At 31.4% G+C, this 21,242-nt stretch overlaps 1 protein-coding gene across 1 annotated transcript in view; it reads right to left on the reverse strand.

Annotated features, from left to right (window-relative positions):
- Nucleotides 1-21,242, reverse strand: part of fred (friend of echinoid) — a 559,239-nt gene that overhangs the window by 222,033 nt on the left and 315,964 nt on the right. Inside the window, exon 3 of the mRNA XM_065501969.1 lies at nt 10,161-10,421. Within this exon, the coding sequence (XP_065358041.1) occupies nt 10,161-10,421 (261 nt within the window). The remainder of the gene's footprint in view (nt 1-10,160; nt 10,422-21,242) is intronic.

Consider the following 21,242-nt stretch of genomic DNA (forward strand, 5'->3'; position numbering starts at 1 on the left):
GGGGGTAAAATTTTGACAATTTGGTCAAACAGGGGTTTTTTCTTATCCATGTAACTTATTACCTATTGTTCTTAGCAAAATGTGTTCCAAATAGTATAGATAGCCATTTCTTCGATCTTTCGAAAAAAAATATTTAAAAAAAAAAATAAAAAATTTTTAATATTTTTTTTCCGAAATCAAAAACTTTTTTGACTTTTTTTTAAAATACGCTATTTTTTTTTATTTTTTTTTTTCCTTAAAATAAAGTTTAGATATTTTCCTTGAACACCTACTTGGTCGCTTAGTGGGATGCGAGTGGGATATCTATCAAAATAAATATTTTGTAACTCAAAACATAAAATTTTTGACTTTTTTTGCAAAATCAAAAATTTTGTTGACTTTTTTTTTTCAAAATGGACCCTTTTTTAATCTTTTTTTTTAGGTCAAACAAAAGCTTAGATATTATCCTTGAAGACCCTTTTGGTCGCTTAGTGGGATGCGAGTGGGATATCTATCAAAATAAATATTTTTTAACTCAAGACTTACAATTTTTGACTTTTTTTTTTGCAAATACGATTTTTTTTCCAAATGGGCCCTTTTTTTAAAATTTTTTTTGTAGTCAAAAGAAAGCTTAGGTCCATTCCTTTAAGATATTTTTAGTCCCTTAGTGGGATGCGAGTGGGATATCTATCAAAATAAATGTTTTAACACAAAAATTGTATGTCTTGAGTTACAAAACATTTATTTTGATATATATCCCACTCGCATCCCACTAAGCGATCAAAACCATCTTAAAGGAATAGGCCTAAGCTTTCTTTATAGCAAAAAAAAAAATTACAAAAAGGGCCCATTTTAAAAAAAAGTCAAAAAAGTTTTTGATTTTGCCAAAAAATCAAAAATTGTATATCTTGAGTTACAAAATATTTATTTTGATAGATATCCCACTCGTATCCCACTAAGGGACCTAAAATATCTTAAAGGAATGGACCTAAGCTTTCTTTTGACTAAAAAAAAATTTTTAAAAAAGGGCCCATTTTGAAAAAAAATTCGAATTTGCAAAAAAAAATTCAATAATTGAATGTCTTGAGTTACAACATTTTTATTTTAATAGATATCCTACTCACATCTTCCTAAGTGACAAAATAGGTCTTAAAGGAAAAGACCTAAGCTTTCTTTTGAGCAAAAAAAAATTTTTTAAAAAAAGTCCCATATTGGAAAAAAATTTCGATTTTGCAAAAAAAAATTAAAAAATTGTTACAAAATATTTATTTTGATAGATATCCCACTCGCATCCCACTAAGGGACTAAAAATATCTTAAAGGAATGGACCTAGGCTTTCTTTTGAGCAAAAAAAAAAATTAAAAAAGGGCCCATATTGGAAAAAAATTTTGATTTTGCAAAAAAAAAATTAAAAAATTGTATGTCTTGCGTTACAAAATATTTATTTTGATAGATATCCCACTCGCATCCCACTAAGGGACTAAAAATATCTTAAAGGAATGGACCTAAGCTTTCTTTTGACTACAAAAAAAAATTTAAAAAAAGGGCCCATTTGGAAAAAAAATCGTATTTGCAAAAAAAAAAGTCAAAAATTGTAAGTCTTGAGTTAAAAAATATTTATTTTGATAGATATCCCACTCGCATCCCACTAAGCGACCAAAAGGGTCTTCAAGGATAATATCTAAGCTTTTGTTTGACCTAAAAAAAAAAGATTAAAAAAGGGTCCATTTTGAAAAAAAAAAGTCAACAAAGTTTTTGATTTTGCAAAAAAAGTCAAAAATTTTATGTTTTGAGTTACAAAATATTTATTTTGATAGATATCCCACTCGCATCCCACTAAGCGACCAAGTAGGTGTTCAAGGAAAATATCTAAACTTTATTTTAAGAAAAAAAAAAAAATAAAAAAAAATAGCGTATTTTAAAAAAAAGTCAAAAAAGTTTTTGATTTCGGAAAAAAAATATTAAAAATTTTTTATTTTTTTTTTTAAATATTTTTTTTCGAAAGATCGAAGAAATAGCTATCTATACTATTTGGAACACATTTTGCTAAGAACAATAGGTAATAAGTTACATGGATAAGAAAAAACCCCTGTTTGACCAAATTGTCAAAATTTTACCCCCTATAACTCAGAGAGTTCTCTACCGATGTTGTTGAAAAATTGTGTCTGAGTTACTATCCAATAGAGCTAACCTTGGTGCAAATTTCATCCCGATCGGAAGACATCGATTTCAAAAGTTGGTTCACTTGACATGAAATCCCCCATATGTAATTGTATGAAATCTGCCCCTCTTGGGGCACGATATGCATCTCGGTCACGCTCCACACCCTGATGTTGTGCCTCGAGGGGAAATATGGGCTCCGAGGTGCACGGACCTCATTCCTGGTAAGAATTTAATTTATTAAATTCGAAGCTAACTAGAGTCTTTACCTAGTACAGCGATGATCCTTTGGCACCAGGACTTTTAGTGCTGTAGGATCGTTGGTGAGGTCACTTCGGTGAGCACGCTGTGATTGTGGTTAAAACCAAAAGCAGGAAGAAGATCGTTGGTTTAAATACTGATGTTTGGGCTAGTGATAAACTTCGCGACACCAAATGTATCTCCTATGGGTGGCAGGGCTTAGATAGCCCTAGCTCTCGTGCAAGGGGTTTGTGCATTGATCTGTGCAGTCGATGTAGAATAATTTTCCTATTGAATGTACTTTACAATTCATTTAATTGCGCTGTCTCTATTCGGTGTTTAGACCACCAGACCAGATAAGGCCCACGCGGCAGGTGCTCATACAAATCTAAGACACAATTCTGTATGAAATCTGTATAGATTACGGTTCTGTTATGGCTCAATGCAAAATTAAATATTAACCAACAAATTGTTAGCAAGCTATGAAAGAAGAAGTTAAAATTATCCCCTTGTAAATTTATTCTTCATAAATATTGTTATGATCTTTTTTTAATTGCATTCCTTAAAAGGTTAGTTTTTTTTCGTTGTTATATTTTTTCCCTATTTTATGAATTTTACAAAGTAAACAAGAAAATCCCTCAATTTTATATCCTTCAATTAATTTAAAGTTTATCTTGTCTCGCTCATTACATTTCACCATTCTTAGCTTGTTGTTTTTTCCATTTAATTTTTGTTCATTCTTTGTTATTTTTGGCATCCTGTTGTGTAAACATTTGTTCGCTCTTAAAGTGATTGTATTTCTATACTTCTGTACTTTTTGTGTGTTTTGTTCGTTATCTTTTGCTTTAGTTCCTGGTCATATTAACTTATGGCGCAAAAATAGATGAATGAATAGTTGGATGAATGGATGAATACCACAAACAAAACCCTACTTAATCTGCATCTAAACAATAACACAAGAGCACACTTATACAATGACACACACAAACATACATACCTATACATACAAACATACATACATACATATTTGTATGTGCTGGTACACAAAGATTATATCCTGATAATCGTACCTCTTAGTCTATTCAATACACATACAATTTGTGAAGGGGAAAAACTATAACGTACCTACATACATAAATATATAATGGATACATTAGGGTGGCCATTTTTTAGCACTTTTTGAATTTTCGTTGCTTCACTTTCACCACACTTCTAAAACTCACATATGTATTTGTAAAAAAACGACATAAAAAATTATAGCAAAATTGAATTACATTTAACCTTCGCTTTACCAAAGGTTTTTTATGTTCATGGTTTACCAATACCCACCCGGGTGACACTACACTTCTATAAATATATGCGACGAACGAAATTTTAAAAAATTGAAAAAACCTTATAAAAAGTTTAAGATATTTCTATTAAATTCTATAGAACTCTAAAATTTGTTCAGTGAGTACAAATTTCATTTAAACCGAAACAAAATTAAAAAAAATATTAAACCAATAAAAACCATGTGGTCACCCGGGTGGGTATTGGTAAAGCGAAGGTTAAATGTCTCAATTCATACCATTCTTTAACTTATTAATGTATATTTAATCTTTAAATATTTTACAAAGAAATTTGTAAAATTTTAAAAAAAGATTTTGAAGTTTTTGTTTTATTTACATCTCTCTCAAGTGCGTTGAATTCACATAGCACTTATTTGTGTACCAAAATTGATAGCCTTCCTTTCTTGTTATTCTTTGAAGTTTGATTTTTTTTATTGTTTTCAATATAAAATAAGAAAGAAAATGTTCGTTCGCATTTAGCGAGCCAGGCCCTTAACCCATTAAGAACCAAGACCATTTTAAATGAAAAATTTTTAAATTCTTGTTTTTATTCAATGAACATAGAAAACTTAAAAAATTAAAAAAATATTTAGGTAACGTGTTTTTAAGGCTGTACCCGAATGGGTACAATGGCGTAAAGTGTAAGCTATTTTTATAGTGTGTGAAAATGTTTAAAGCATTACTTTTTCAACACATAACGCAATATCGCATTATTCAGACAAACATATTATTCTGTTATGACATTCACTGCATCGCACTGTGGTTCCAAATCAAATCTAGGTGGACAAAATTATGAAAATCGGTATCTTCAGAATTTGGAAAATCTAAGTTTTTTCGGAAGCTGACAGTCTGCTCTCCTCCAATACAAATGGGTTTTTCAATTTGACATTTCGTTTTCTCGACAGAAGCGCCAGAAGTTCATCAAATTTTGAATCATATTTTCGTTAATTTTTTTTAATGTGTTACTGCTTTACTAAATTAGATATATCTCAATTGTTTTACCATATAGAAATTCATACTTCAAAACATAGATAAACATTGATATAGGCTTTTATTAAGTGCATATCTTATATTTATGGGTCTCTCCATTTTCCTGTTATGGTCCTTTAAACTTGGGTCTCAAATATATTGATTTTTTTTTTCTAATAATGTTATATAGCTTGCCAAAAAAAAGAACGTCGAAGCCCGTCCAATGACTATATACATCATTTAAAGAAACTTCTGGGGAATGTCTTTGTAAAAAAATTGTAGCCGCCAGCACCCGCCGAAATACTTTGTTTTTAATTTTTACGGAATGGAATTTTTAGAAATATTTCTTTATTTATTATTGAATTTTATATATCTAGACTAGAGTGCTCCAAGATTGTATGGACGAAAAAAACTTTCTAGGTACAGGCCATCCCCCCCTCTAGAAATGTTCTATGTATTGTAGAAACACGTTGTGTAAAATATTAGGATGATAGGATAACGTTAACTGGTGGCGCAACGACGCTGAAGTTTTGAGGTGCATTTACAAGGGGAAAATATGCAATTTTTTCAGTTATTGTAAAAATTTTGCCATTAAATAATGACTTTTACAATTTAATTTAAAAGAATCGAAATGTGTACGTAATTGTCGTTATAATAAGATATAAAAGACAAAAATTGGTGAAAAAATTTTAAAGTTATTAAAAAATCGCCAGGCCATTAACGTGTCTCAGGCCACTAGAACAAGAAATTTATGAACAAAATTAACATATTTTGAGAAATATTAAAATAAAAGCTCATTTTTACTTAAAATATATCCATATTTACTTGTATATGAGTTTTTGTCCTCGTAGGATACCGTTAACCTATGCGCTGGTATGACCAAAAAAATTTAATTTTTTTAACGGCAGTTTCAAAACTCCAATTTCAAATTTTTAAAAATGTTGTTAAACAAATTTCAGAATTTTTTGATCATCACATGGGGATTTATTGACAACATAATAGGGAATAAAAATGTGGAAAAGTATGTCAATACCTCCTATAGTTTTTCCGTACCTGCGATATAAATTTTGCGATTTTCGAGAAAAACTAATTTTTTGGCCATATTTTGAGGAATGACCAGAATTTCCTTACTGTAATGATTTTTAAGTAAAAGCTATCCAGAATATTATAGTCCAGGTAATTTTAAATATAGTCTGAAAGTTTTACTAAAATCGGAAAACTTTAACCCTTAAATCGTGAAGGTCAAAGGTAAATTTTTTCAATATTTGGAATTTCTCATGGAAAGATAGCGAAATATTATATATTTTTGGGCCGATTTTGATGAAACTTAAGAAAAATATAAAATGAAGTCTAGTATTCACAATAACAGTACAAAAATGGAAATTAACCCTTAAGAGTACTTGGGGTCAAAATGAATGTGTTTTTCGTGATTTTAAAAGTTGAGGGTCATTTGGACCCCAAGTGCTATTAAGGGTTAATTTCCATTTTTGTACTGTTATTGTGAATACTAGACTTCATTTTATATTTTTCTTAAGTTTCATCAAAATCGGCCCAAACATATATAATATTTCGCTATCTTTCCATGAGAAATTCCAAATATTGAAAAAATTGACCTTTGACCTTCACGATTTAAGGGTTAAAGTTTTCCGATTTTAGTAAAACTTTCAGACTATATTTAAAATTACCTGGACTATATTATTCTGAATAGATTTTACTTAAAAATCATTAGGGTAAGGAAATTCTGGTCATTCCCCAAAATATGGCCAAAAAATTAGTTTTTCTCGAAAATCGCAAAATTTATATCGCAGGTACGGAAAAACTATAGGAGGTATTGACATACTTTTTTCACAGTTTTATTCCCTATTATGTTGTGAATAAATCCCCACGTGATGATCAAAAAATTCTGAAATTTGTTTAACAAAATTTTTAAAAATTTGAAATTGGAGTTTTGAAACTGCCGTTAAAAAAATTTAATTTTTTTGGTCATACCTGAGAATAGGTTAACGGTATCCTACGAGGACAAAAACTCATATACAAGTAAATATGGATATATTTTAAGTAAAAATAAGCTTTTATTTTAATATTTATCAAAATATGTTAATTTTGTTCATAAATTTCTTGTTCTAGTGGCCTGAGTCACGTTAATTGCCTGGCGATTTTTTAATAACTTTAACATTTTTTCACCAATTTTTGTCTTTTATATCTTATTATAACGACAATTACGTACACATTTCGATTCTTTTAAATTAAATTGTAAAAGTCATTATTTAATGGCAACATTTTTACAAGAACTGAAAAAATTGCATATTTTCCCCTTGTAAATGCACCTCAAAACTTCAGCGTCGTTGCGCCACCAGTTAACGTTATCCTATCATCCTAATATTTTACACAATGTGTTTCTACAATACATAGAACAATTTTATTTTTTTGGAGCACTCTAATCTAGACCCTACTGTAACTTGAAGTATAGTAAATACAGATCTTTTTAAAAATTTAGTTACAGAAACACATGAAAACGTATTTTTTAAATTTTTTTTTTTGGAATCGGAGATACCAATCTATATATAAAGAGCGCCAAATAATTTTGTCCATCTAGATTTTGATTTGGAACAACAGTGCATCGTAGGGATTTTTTATCCTTTTAGGAAATTGGTTTTAGGAGTAGTTACGACAAAAGAAGCCAGTGTAGTTTAGTAATTTTGTCAGTACTATCTAAATTAGTGTTATTAGCCAAATTTTTTTTTTTACGTTTATTATAATATTATTCCTGCCTTTAATTTCTAGGCCTTACAATATGTAATTAAATCTTAAAACTAAACAATTATTGTTCTCTCAGTGGAGAATCATATTTGGAAAATTAGATGAGTGGTAAATCTAGCTCTACGCAGCCTTGAGCTGTCTTGAGTTACTATAAGTATCTTTGCGCGCGGGTTCGGATGATGATGTAATTTTGATAAATAAGCTTCACGAGTTTTTCTGAATTCATCCTTGACCAAAGGTACATCTAAGTCTCTGTGGATGTTCTCGTTTCTTATGTACCATGGAGCTCCCTTCATGGTTCTAAGAATTTTGGATTGTGCCCTCTGTATAAGATCTATACTGGTATTGCTTGCTGTTCCCCACAATTGAATTCCTTATGTCCAAATTCGTTTTAAGGCTGTCTTATACAGGATGACTTTGCAGTTAAGGCTTAATTTCGATTGGTGGTGGATTAGCCAGTGTAAATTAGAAGCTTTTAGTTTCATGTGGAGCCGTTTGGCTTCTATGTGCCGACGCCAAGTAAGACGTCTATCTAAATTCTATACGTAATTATCGTTCTAATGATATAAAAAAGATAAAACTGGTTAAACAATTTTTAAGTTATGACAAATTCCCCGTGCCTCAGACTTCTTGAATAAGAAATAAAGGGAACATATTAATATACTTTGATAAATATATGATTTACTTGTACATGAGTTTTTGTCTTCGTAGTATGACGCTTACATATTTGCCTATTATGACCAAAAAAGGATAACGTTTTTACCGACAGTTTCAAAACAACATTTTAAATTTTGTTAAACAAATTTTAGAATTTATATTTATAAAATATTGTTTTTCGTAACTGCGATGTTGCAGATTTCGATAAAAACTATTTTTTTGCCATATTTTGGCAATAATACGTTCAATTTCTTTACTATTACAATTCCTAAATATCTCAAAATATTATAGTCCAGCTTTTTTACAATATACACCGAAAGTTTTCCAAAAATCAGACAAAGTTAATCGTTAAATCGTGAATTTTTATTTTTTTGTAATTTTACAATATTTGCGATTTCTAATGGAAATATATCGTAATTTGTATATTTAAAAATGGATGTATATGATGTACCGTATGGACTCAAAAACGGCTGGACCGATTTTGATGGCACTGTAAAGTCTGTGGGCGAAGGGGCGTGTCAAAATCCAATTTTTACACAAAAAAATTGTATTTCATCCAAAAAAAAAAACAAGACCATTCAGCGGCGACATTGTTGGACATCGGAAATGGAAAAATTCCAATTGATCCGGAAATTTTCAATGAGATTTCCTTCAAGCCGTTGTCGACGATATATTCCTAAGTATAACAAGCAATTACAAAAATTCGGATTGGCTGTCGAAATTCAATGAGCAAATTCAATTGAAACTGTCTGCCAAAACAATGAAATACAAATGGGTAGACACAGTAATGAACGAAGAACAAGCCGTCAATTATCCTACTGAATTTTTGAATTCATTGGAACCAGCCGGAATCCCACACTGAAGGTTGGATTACATTGAAGGTTGGATTACCAATAATGCTTCTCTTCAACTTAAAAGCTCCAAAAATATAAAACGGAATAAGATTGACAATCAAAAGATGTTCACCAAATTTAATTGAGCCAACAAACATCGATGGCATATTTAAAGGCGAAGGCATACTGATTCCACGAAAATCGATGATATCCAAGGACTTACCATTTTAATTCAAGCGAATCCAATTCTCGTTTCGGCCAATCGTTGACTACTGCTGGCTTATATTTGGAAAATTCATGTTTTTCGCACGGTCAATTGTATGTGGCTTGCTCCCAATTTGACACACCAAATTATTTATATATTTTTAATCCAAATAAAAAACCAAGAAATATTGTATATCTCCTGGCCTTATACATACATTCGTTTCGGTTTTTTAAGGGCATAACATGGCGATATACTTATAGATATTTGCTACAACTTTATCATATGACTACCTCTTTCGCCGTCATTTGGCTACATGAAATAAGTGTTTCGGGTGCGAAGTCAGCTCCGTTCTTTAGTTTTGCCCGACATTGTATATTAAAATCGAGATCGAGATGCAATAAAAATAAAAAAAACAAATTTTTGTCTTTTATATCTCATTATAATGATAAGTACGTCTAAATTTCGATTATTTAACATCTAAATGCTAAAATATGTCAAAATGTTTGCAAAAACTGAAAAAATTCATGTTGCCCCTTGTAAATTCATTTCCAAATTTCGGAGCCGTTACGCCACCAGTTGACGCTATCCTATAATTCTAATATTTTATAGAACGTGTTTCTGCAATCCATAGAACAATTCTAGGGGGGCGGATGGCATCTATCTATATATTTCTTTTCGTTCATACAATATTGGAGCACTCTAATATACACATACATGTGATGGTAGATAACCCTACACGGATGATAGTTAAATCCTTCTCAGTGGAGGACTAAAAGTCCTCTCCCGCATAAGAGCTAAGTATCACTTACATACAACCAAACTCTCATAACCGCAATTTACTGCAACAAAAGCATCACCATTGTCATTCTTCTTTGTTATTTTTATAGGTTTTTTTTTCTTTTTGTTTCCTGGCATTTATTTTGTTTGTGTCCTCGGTTTCCTCATTTTTATGGTTTTTGTTTTATTATTTTTTATACATAAATCTACATTTTAAGGAAGACAAGAAAAATTGAATGGACGATTACTTACGTTATCATTGGATCTGGCGAACCGCCAATGCTGCTGCATGTCAATTCGAGCGGTTTGTCTTCGGTAGCAACGGCAATATTGCCGGGTGATATTATGGGCGGATGGGGTGGTGTCAGAACTGTCAAATTGTAAAATTCCTGATGAACATCTGCACCTGTACCTTTGGCCTTGATGCGACACTCGAAACGGCCATTGTCGCGATTGTATGATGTATTTTTAATTTGTAAGTCATAAATGCCACGACTGGGTCGAAAGTCCAATCTATTAACGGAAGACAACAATACAGAATAAAACCAGAAACGTTAAACACTAAGTGAAAAGTAAGAACAATGTAAATAAAAATAAAGTATGAGCAATTATTGTAAATGAAAGAAAAATACATTTAACACAGCAACTATATGTAGGTAGTAGCAACACCGTATACAGTAGCATTATAAATATTTAATGTTGATTTTTCAACTTCAGCCAAAAGCATTTATTTACCCATCTCCCTGTTACATCGGCGATATAAAGTTACAGGAGGCGATGTTGCTGATTATCATTGTTCGGTCACAATCATATTTAATAATTTTATTTAATTACTTAATATTATATATATTTCATTTTATAATTTAATTCGTTTTACGTTTATCAATTCATTCCTTTAAATTTCATTCAATATTATACTTTATTTAAGAATTTGGTACAAAACAAACTAATAATAACTCTTTTAGTTGACACTCTCTTTATTTATCGCTCTATTTTACTTTTTATAATTTTGTAACTGTAAATAGATACTTGCAAAATTCTTTAACTATAACAAGTAACTTTTATATTTTCTTTACACATTCTTTTTGTGACCATTAAAGAGATCAAACCAAAAAACGCATCGTCTTTTTATTTTTTTGATTATTCATTTGGCGACCGTGACAGGACGGTTAAAAATTATAAAAAGTATAAAAGTTTTCGAAAATAAAATTAAAGTTTTAAATTATTCAAATTAAATAAATAAAAACACTAGACATTGAGTGAAAAATATTCTGATTGAGAATATCATTATCATCAACAAATTAAGTTGTGCATTTACTTGTTGCTGCTTTCATCATCGTCGTTCTTCAAAAATATTTGTAAGCAGAAGATCATTATTATCAACAAATTAAGTTGTGCATTTGTTTGTCGGTACAAGCACTAGCTAGCCACCAAACTCTGTTGCTGTATTTTGTATTCATCAACATAATCATCATTTGGATTTTTCGGTATTCATCTAACAACAATAAAACTTCATCTCATCGTTATTGTATTCTTTCATCAACATTTGAAACTCTTCGTTGCTATTTCTTTTTTTGAGGCAATTTAAGGTTCATGTAAGTAATTGAACATCAAAAACATACACACATACTAATATTAAATCTACCAAAAATATTTACCGGTTCATCTGTGTTGGGTAATTAAAGCAACTTACTAGTGTTGATACATTTTCGGCCTGTATGGTACTTTTACTTATCAATTAGTGTTGCGTTTGGATGTAATAGTAAATTTTCGTGCCTTTTTTTTTAATTTGGTTATAACTTTTCTACAAGTTAGCTACTTTTTAATAAAAATGGCTAATGAGGACGAAACTGCAGCCAAATTGAAGTCTGACTTGTCTTCCTTAAAATCTCAAAGGACAACTATGAAGCGTACTATTTCTAATTTAAAAACTAAAATAGAAAAGGAAGGATCATCTGCTGATTATACAATAATCGAATGTCGTTTACAAATGCTGGAGTCGTACTTTAAGCAGGTGAGCCATATTCAAACCCAAATTGAACGTTTAGACCCTTCAGATGAAGGCCGTACTGATTTAGAGGAAATTTTTATCGCAAGCAAAAGTTATATGGTAGATTTGTTAAATAAGAAGCGACGTTCTAGTGATGTAGATCAAAGTTTTTTAAATACAACTTCATCATTTTCGCATCAAAATCGCCTTCCAAAATTAAAACTACCCACTTTCGATGGAAAATATTGTGAATACTCACGGTTTATTACAACATTCAAAATGTTAGTTCACGATGAAACTTGCATTCCTACTATTGACAAATTTAATTACCTGTTGAACTGCCTTAGTGGCCAAGCACTTGCACTAATTGAGCCCTTGCAAGTAATAGAAGAAAATTATCAAAAGGCTTTAGACAGCTTAAGAAACAGATACGACAACAAATCTTTAATTTTCATCGATAATGTTAACACTTTATTTTCGATTTCGCCCATAAATAAACCAAGTTCTACGGGTTTGCGTGCTATATTGGACAATGTTGCTGCTATTCGAAGTTCTTTATTATCTTTGGGTTCAGAACTTGATGTTATGAATGCAATTATTATACACATTGTTTTGTCAAAAATCGATTCGGAATCCAAAGCTGTTTATGATGAGAAACAAGATTTCAACAAGTTACCATCATGGGATGACTGCTATTCCATTCTTAGTCGTCGCTGTCAATTCCTTGAAAGCCGAAGTGCTGAAGCCGACTCCTTTCGTGATCCAGAACCGAAACTTAAGCCAAAATTTAGACGTCCAGGTTTATCGCTCGTTACATCAAATATTTTCTGTGAGTATTGCCAAAGCAAAGACCATTTTGTAGGAAATTGTGCTTCATACTTAGCGTTACCTGTGCCCCGTCGTTTTGATTTTGTTAAATCCTCTAATCTTTGCATCAATTGTCTTCGTAAAGGCCATATGGTGTCAAAGTGTATTTCAAAATCACGATGCCGAACTTGTCGTGTTTCTCATCACACATCATTGCATAATCAAAGTTCGCAAACTTCAGATTCATCAAATTCATCGTTACAACGTCATACATTTTCGAATCCATCGTTTCAACAGCGTTCATCATCGGCACAGTCTTCCACATCATCGATTCAACCGTCGTCTTCGATTCAATCAACTTCAAACCAGCAAACATCATCGTCCAGACAAACAACTGGTTCAGCAGCCATCCATTTAACAACAAATTCATCATTCGTTACTCGCACTCATCGTCGAGTTTTGCTCCCTACAGCTATTGTTTTAGTTAGAGATAAATTTGGAACATTACAGCCTCTAAGAGCTCTTTTAGATTCGTGCTCAGAAATTAATTTAATTACCCAAGAAACTGCCAATCGACTTCGTCTCAGTCAAACCAGGTCCATTCAAGATATAGCTGGAGTCTCGGATATTCGTACACAATTAAGATATAAAGTCGCCGCAACGGTTAAATCTCGTATATCAGAATTTGAATTCACATCAATATTCTCCGTCACTAAATCAATTTCATCTCAACAACCAGCCGAACGCGTAAATATTAGTAATTGGAATATTCCTTCAGATGTGGAGCTGGCAGATCCTGAATTTTATTTACCTCAGCGCATTGATTTACTTCTTAGCTCCGAGATTTTCTTCGATCTTCTACTTGATGGCAAGGTTATTCTTGGAGAAGAGCTCCCCTGTCTCATTAACACCAAACTTGGATGGATAATAGGAGGCAAGGTTGATTCTCAGACACCAAATAAAATTTTGTCCTGCAATGTCATTACCTACCAAGATTTAGATACGATGCTAAAGTCATTTTGGGAAATTGAAGAATTTGCCCAAAATAAATCGTTGATGACGGAAGAGGAAAATCAATGTGAGTCCCATTTCATTAAAAATACAGTTTTCGATGAAACTGGTAGAGTCAAGGTTCGTTTGCCATTTAAGTTCCCAGTCGAACAACTTGGTAGCTCTTTTGAAACCGCTCATCGTCGTTTTATTTACCTTGAGAAGCGCCTTCAAAAGGACGAAATGATAAACAAAATGTACATCGAATTTATGCAAGAATATATTTCACTCGGACACATGTCTTTAGTCAGCTACGATGTTTTGAATAAACCCCATTATGTGATACCTCATCATTCAATCTTGCGTCCCCAAAGCTCATCAACCAAACTGAGAGTGGTGTTTGACGCTTCAGCTCATACATCCACAAACAAATCATTGAATGAAATATTAATGGTCGGACCAACCATCCAGCAAGAACTAATCATCGCAATTCTTTGTTTTCGTTTTCATAAATTCGCTATGTCAGCAGACATTTGTAAAATGTACAGACAATTTTTGGTGCATGAAGAGGATAGAAATTTCCAACTAGTCCTCTGGAGGGACAACGGCAATAGTCCATTAGATTTATATCAGCTCAACACTGTAACATATGGTACTTCAGCTGCACCGTTTCTCGCCATACGTAGTCTTTCATTCATCGCTGACACATACAAACAAGAATTTCCCATTGGGTCTCACGTTCTCAAGCAAGACTTTTACGTAGACGACCTTCTTACTGGATCATCAACTCTCACTGAACTGCTAATAAAAAAGACTGAAATTACACAAATTCTAGATAGAGCAGGATTAAAACTATCAAAGTGGAGTTCCAATTATTCACAAATATCACATTCCAATGAAGATTTGCTCCTAAAAACAAGTAATGAAAATATTACCAAGGCTCTTGGAATGTATTGGAAGCCTGATAAAGACGTATTTTGTTTTCAATTCGAATTATCAATTATTGAAGTACCTACAAAGCGTTTGGTGTTAGGGGTAGTTGCAAGAATTTTTGATGTCCTTGGTTTGTTAAGCCCAGTTGTAGTTTCTTGCAAAATCCTCATACAAGAAATGTGGAAGCAGCAAATTGGTTGGGACATACCTTTAAATGAACAACTACAAAATCGTTGGCTTCAAATCGAAAAAACCTTACCACACATTAACCAAATAGAAATACCCAGATTTGTTGGTTTATCTCCAGACACGAATTTTGACATCCATGGTTTTTCGGACGCCTCACAGTTAGCTTATGGCTGTTGTTTGTATATTCGTGTACGTGTTCCCAATGGTTTTCAAGTAAATCTACTTATTGCTAAGTCTAAGGTTGCTCCTGTCGTCCAACAATCACTGCCCAGATTGGAGTTATGCGCTGCTCTCTTACTGAGTCGCACATGGGCCAAAATTAAAGATAAGTTTCAGAACTATATGTATCAAATATTTTTCTGGTCAGATTCTAAAATAGTATTAAATTGGCTTAAAAATCATTCGTCGTCGTATGTGTGTTTCGTCGCCAATAGAGTATCAGAAATTCAGAATACAACCAACAATATACCTTGGCGTCATGTACCATCGAAGGAAAACCCGGCGGATATCGTATCTCGCGGTTGTCTCGCAAATGAACTTGCTTCTACAAGTTGGTTCAGAGGTCCAGACTTTCTCATGCTAAATGAAAAAGATTGGCCTAAAAGCACCATATCTACTACCAAACTTCCTTCGTCAGATATCAGAAAAACATCGTTTAAAACAACCATTGTCGCTAATTCAATCATTTCTGAAATCATCAAAAATCAATCATCGTTTCTTCGAATACTGCACATCATCGTTTATATTCATCGTCTATTTCACAAACCAAAACGAAATTCATTCATAACTTCCGAAGAACTACAATTGTCGTTTTGGAAAATTGTACACGACATTCAACAATCTTCGTTTAGAGATGAAATTTGTCACTTACAAAAAGGTATTACTTTACAACCCGCACTGCAAAAATTATCGCCATTTCTTCAAGACATGCCCAGTTATAGAACAACATTACCGATACTCAGAGTTGGTGGCAGGCTAGCAAATGCATCATTATCGTTCAACACAAAGTTTCCAGCATTACTCCCAAAAGATCATCGTTTTACAACCCTTTACATCAAGCATCTTCACTTAAAACATCTTCATGCAGGACCTAAAGCTCTTCTTGGAATCCTTCGTCAACAAGTTTGGGTCACAAACGCTCGAGATATAGTAAGAAAAATAGTACGAAATTGCATCCACTGCTTCAAATACAAACCTCGGCTATTACAACAAATTATGGGTGACCTACCAGCCGATCGTCTCAAGGCTCAACGTCCTTTTTTTATTTGTGGTGTAGACTTCTGTGGTCCATTTTACACGTCTTATAGGATCAGAGGAAAACCGCCATACAAAACATACGTGGCTATTTTCGTTTGTTTTGCCTCAAAGGCTATCCACATTGAACTCGTTTCGGATCTGTCTACTAATTGCTTTATTTTGTGTTTGAAGAGATTTATAGGTAGACGTGGAATACCTCATCGTTTATATTGTGACAACGCCACAAATTTTGTTGGCGCCAACGCAAGGCTCAACGAATTTAAACAGCGTTTCTTCGATAAAGATAACACCAAAGCTATAATGGAGTATAGTGAAATTACTGGATTCCAATTCAAGTTTATTCCGCCACGATCACCCCATTTCGGTGGACTTTGGGAGTCCGCAGTAAAATCCACCAAAACCATTTTAGTCAAAAATATGTCTAACGCTGGTGTTACATATGAAGAGCTGCAAACAATTCTTGTTGAAGTGGAAGCCATCTTGAATTCACGCCCTATAGCACCCAGATCGGATGATCCGAATGATGGAGAAGCTTTAACGCCAGGACACATGCTAATTGGTTCCTCGTTACTTGCTTTGCCTGACGAAAATTTAGAAAACCACAAAACCATCAGTTATTTAAAGCATTGGCAAATGGTTACATACTTGAAGCAGCAGTTTTGGACACAATGGGTACGTGACTACGTCCTCACACTACAACAAAAAGCTAAATGGTTCAAGTCATCTCAAAATATTCAAATAGGCAGATTGGTAATCGTTCATGAGGATAATATACCTCCACAACAGTGGCTCCTCGCTCGTATCGTAAAAGTAATTCCTGGTCGTGACGAAAAAATTCGAGTGGTAGACGTCCAAACATCAAAAGGCATTCTTAGAAGATCTATACACAAAATTGCTCCCTTACCAATAGACGAAACTAATTGAAAACTATTTTCAATGGCGGGGAGTATGTTCGGTCACAATCATATTTAATAATTTTATTTAATTACTTAATATTATATATATTTCATTTTATAATTTAATTCGTTTTACGTTTATCAATTCATTCCTTTAAATTTCATTCAATATTATACTTTATTTAAGAATTTGGTACAAAACAAACTAATAATAACTCTTTTAGTTGACACTCTCTTTATTTATCGCTCTATTTTACTTTTTATAATTTTGTAACTGTAAATAGATACTTGCAAAATTCTTTAACTATAACAAGTAACTTTTATATTTTCTTTACACATTCTTTTTGTGACCATTAAAGAGATCAAACCAAAAAACGCATCGTCTTTTTATTTTTTTGATTATTCAATCATAATGAAAGAAATATTATGCATAAAGTAAATTATGGATGTGGCAGGACTAGTATTTTAATTCACAAACAACAATTTGTTATTTAATGTTTTGTAAATTATATTTATTTTATTTTTAGAGGAGAGCGGGGTACAATACTCGCGTCTTTGATGGAGTATATTTCATATAAGAGTTACTGAAGTAAATTTATGCTTCAAATAAACAAAAAAAATGTTTTTATTTTCAGTCAGATTTTTTGTTTTTTCAAAACAATTTATTTCGTTGCCAAGTGGGTAGAGCTGCAGTTAAGTAGACAAATTGAATTATATTTCATATCTTATTTGGATAAAATTATTTTAAGAAGAAAATGAGAGCACAAATTAATTAATTTAGATGTTTTGAATGTAAAATTTATACATAAAATTAGAATTTCGTGTACCGCATTAATCGAAACCGAAACCGCGGTTTTTCATGGCCTAAAACCGAAACCGACAATTATTCTTCGGTTTTGACTTTTAATATAATTTCAGCAGAAAAATTAAAAATTTATAAATGAGAAAAAAACTTTCAAAAATTCATCCAAGTATTTCCTAACAATTAAAATTTAAGTGACTGTCTATTTATTTAGGCCCTAATTTTGTAAATCACGTCACCAAAGTGATATTTATATGGAAAGCAAAAACAAAATTTTAAAAATTTGTTTTTGTTTTATATACAAAATTTTCAAATTATGATAGGCAAATCAAAGCTTGAATTTTGGTGCGTTTGTTCTGGTAAGAATTTGTTTATAAAACAAAAACAAATTTTTGAAATTTTGTTTTTGCTTTCCATATAAATATCACTTTGGTGACGTGATTTACAAAATTAGGGCCTTAATTTAAAAAAAAAATTGTTTTTAACAAAGACATAGTTATTTTCAAATATGCAATAATAGTATGTAGTACTGACTGACTTGGTGCGCTTCGCCACCCCATAATATTTCAGGATAACATGTCTCTAGTTTCAAGTTTATTGGTTCATTGTAATGTGGATTCTAGCTCATTCGAAAGAATTAAAAAAAGTACCATAAAGACCCACATTTTGTATTCCCACTCAGCATCATGAATGCCTAATTTCATATTTCTGGGCCACTAAAGTCACCTTTTGCGAATTCTAACTCATTCAGAATCATGTGTGTCTAATTTCTAAGGAATAGTACTATTGACAACTATAATGTACATAAGTAAAATAAATTAATATAATAAAAAGTACAATTAGAAGATAAAGTACCAATTTTCCACAATTGAACCCCCGTCAAGTTTGAAATCAAAGTAACTTATTGATTATAGGTTCAATATTATAGAAAATTCAAAAATTACCATTTTGAAGAATGAAAAAGTACTCCTTAGTTTGATTTAGTTTTCCTTTTTTGGTATCATAATACCATTGAGCCCCCTATTCTTGATTATTTCTTTACTGAGAAGCATATTATTCAACTTTAATGTATATAAGCTACCTAATTTAATATATGAAAAAAGTACCATTAAAAGAAAATGTACCAATTTCGAACAACCGTCAAGTTTGAATTTTAAATTTGTTAGCTATTCATATATTATTATTTAATAAATTATCACAAAACCGATTTAATAAATTATCACAATTTTTTAAAACCGAAACCGCGGTTTTGAAATTCTTCGGTTTTTTGGAAACTCTACATAAGATGTATTAAAAATTAGACACTTTTTTTTCCTGGAACTAAGATATCTATGTGGGTATTTGACTAGAATCCTGTGAAATTAAAATATTCATAAAAGAGTTTATTTAAGTTGAATTCGGACTACAAATGTCTCCGATAATTTAATAATACTGCATACATAATTATAAAAAAATGGGAAATTGGAGGATTCATAAATATATGGGGGATTTCATGTCAAGTGAATCAACTTTTGAAATCGATGTCTTCCGCGGGGGTCAAAATTTGACATTTTTTCTCATCAATGTAACTTATTATCTATTGTTCTTTTCAAAATGTGTCTCAAATATTTTAGATAGCAATTTCTTTAATATTTCGAAAAAAAAATTAAAAATTAAAAATAAAAAATATAGTAATTTTGACTTACCTGCACAACCAACTTTGCACGATATTTTGTGCAGGTAAGTTAAAAGTGCAGTTAACATCAGTTAACTTAACTGCTCATTGATGCTGGTAAGTGCATTTATGTTTACTGCCCAAAAATGCAGCTAACGGCAAATAATTTACATGAAGTTTTGTGATGTTTCCCTTTAAAAATAACGACAAATTTGGTATTTTAACTACTTTTAAAATTATTAAGAAGTTTACAACACAATTTTTTATTCGAAATCGTATTTTTCTTATTTTGTTTTGATTTAATTTTATATTAAGCAGCTAAATGAAATTTTTTAATGAAGACCAGTTATAGCTTCCAAAAGTATTATGCACTGATCTTAAATGTGCAGGTATGAACAATGAATGCACTTAAATTAACGAATTTGTATGGAGTTTGATAAATAAATATACAAAACACAAGGTTTGTGCACTTATATGCAAAATGCACTTAAGTGAAAGGCAGGTAAGTCAAAACTACTGTACAAATTTTTTGCTATTTTTTTCCGAAATCAAAAATTTTATTAAATTTTTTTTCTCAAATGAAAGCTTGGATATTTTCCTTGAAGACCTATTTGGTCGCTTAATTGGATGCGAGTTGGATATCTATCAAAATAAATATTTTGTAACTCAAGATATACAATTTTTGATGTTTTTTTTGCAAAATCTAACTGTTTTTTCCAAATTGGCCCTTTTTAATTTTTTTTTGCTCAAAAGAAAGATTATTTAGGAAGTTTTTGGTCGCTTAATGAGATGCGATTGGGAAATATATTGTTGCAAATTTCATTACGATCGGCAGATACCGATTTCAAAAGACGTGAAATTCCCCATATATAATGTTCACCAAATGGTTTGTAAGTTAACATATCGCGATGGAATTTTTTATGTCGGTACACTTTTCAATACCAAATATAAAGGTAAACAAGTATACGAAAAAACAAACAAAAAAATGTTAAGGGAATTATTAGATCCTTAAGAAACTTTTTTCTATAACAAAATTTTATTTTGCGCCTTTAAGAACTGATTTTAGACAAAACACAAAAAAATCACAACCAAATTAAACATGCCTTTCTCTGAGAAACAGGTAAATTGTAAGAGGTCTTTCTACTCGGTTGTCAAAAAAATTAAGTCGAATACTCCTCTGCTATGCCTATGTTTTTCGGTGCACTTGAACAAACGATCAGAAAGATTGTTGAGCTGAAAACAATTATTTAAAATGTTTAAATTTAAAAGTGTTTCACAGGAACAGAGTTTGGTACTCAACATTGGTATTATTACAATTATTAAGAGTATTACTACCATGATGTTTTATATGTAGCTTATTACAAGGTAAACTACCAATAAATAAACATTTTTCATTTTTACTATAGAAAAATTCAAATAATCGTCATTATTGTATTCAGCAAATCATAAACTACTTATATATTTACAGAGAAAAAGTATCTTAACTAAGTAAATAACATTATGGCATTTAGACTTCTACAATATTATTGCTCAGAATACGATTGAAACATTAATAGACCAAGAAAAATATCAAGATTCAATGTAAGAAGACGACGATGATGCTGAGAAATTCTATAAAGATGATGCTTTTATCGTAATTGTTAGCAATTTGCATAACAATCTGAGATGGCTGTTTTACATAATACATCTTAAAATAAACAATGTTAACAACAATTGAAGGAACACTCAAATAGAAATAGAAAATGTTATTTTTAAACCACACACATACATGGTTAGATAGATACGTAAGACTATTCGACCAATTACCCTCCAGCAA

The sequence above is a fragment of the Calliphora vicina genome, chromosome 2 (assembly GCF_958450345.1).
Source record: "Calliphora vicina chromosome 2, idCalVici1.1, whole genome shotgun sequence".
Taxonomy (NCBI): Eukaryota; Metazoa; Arthropoda; class Insecta; order Diptera; family Calliphoridae; genus Calliphora; species Calliphora vicina.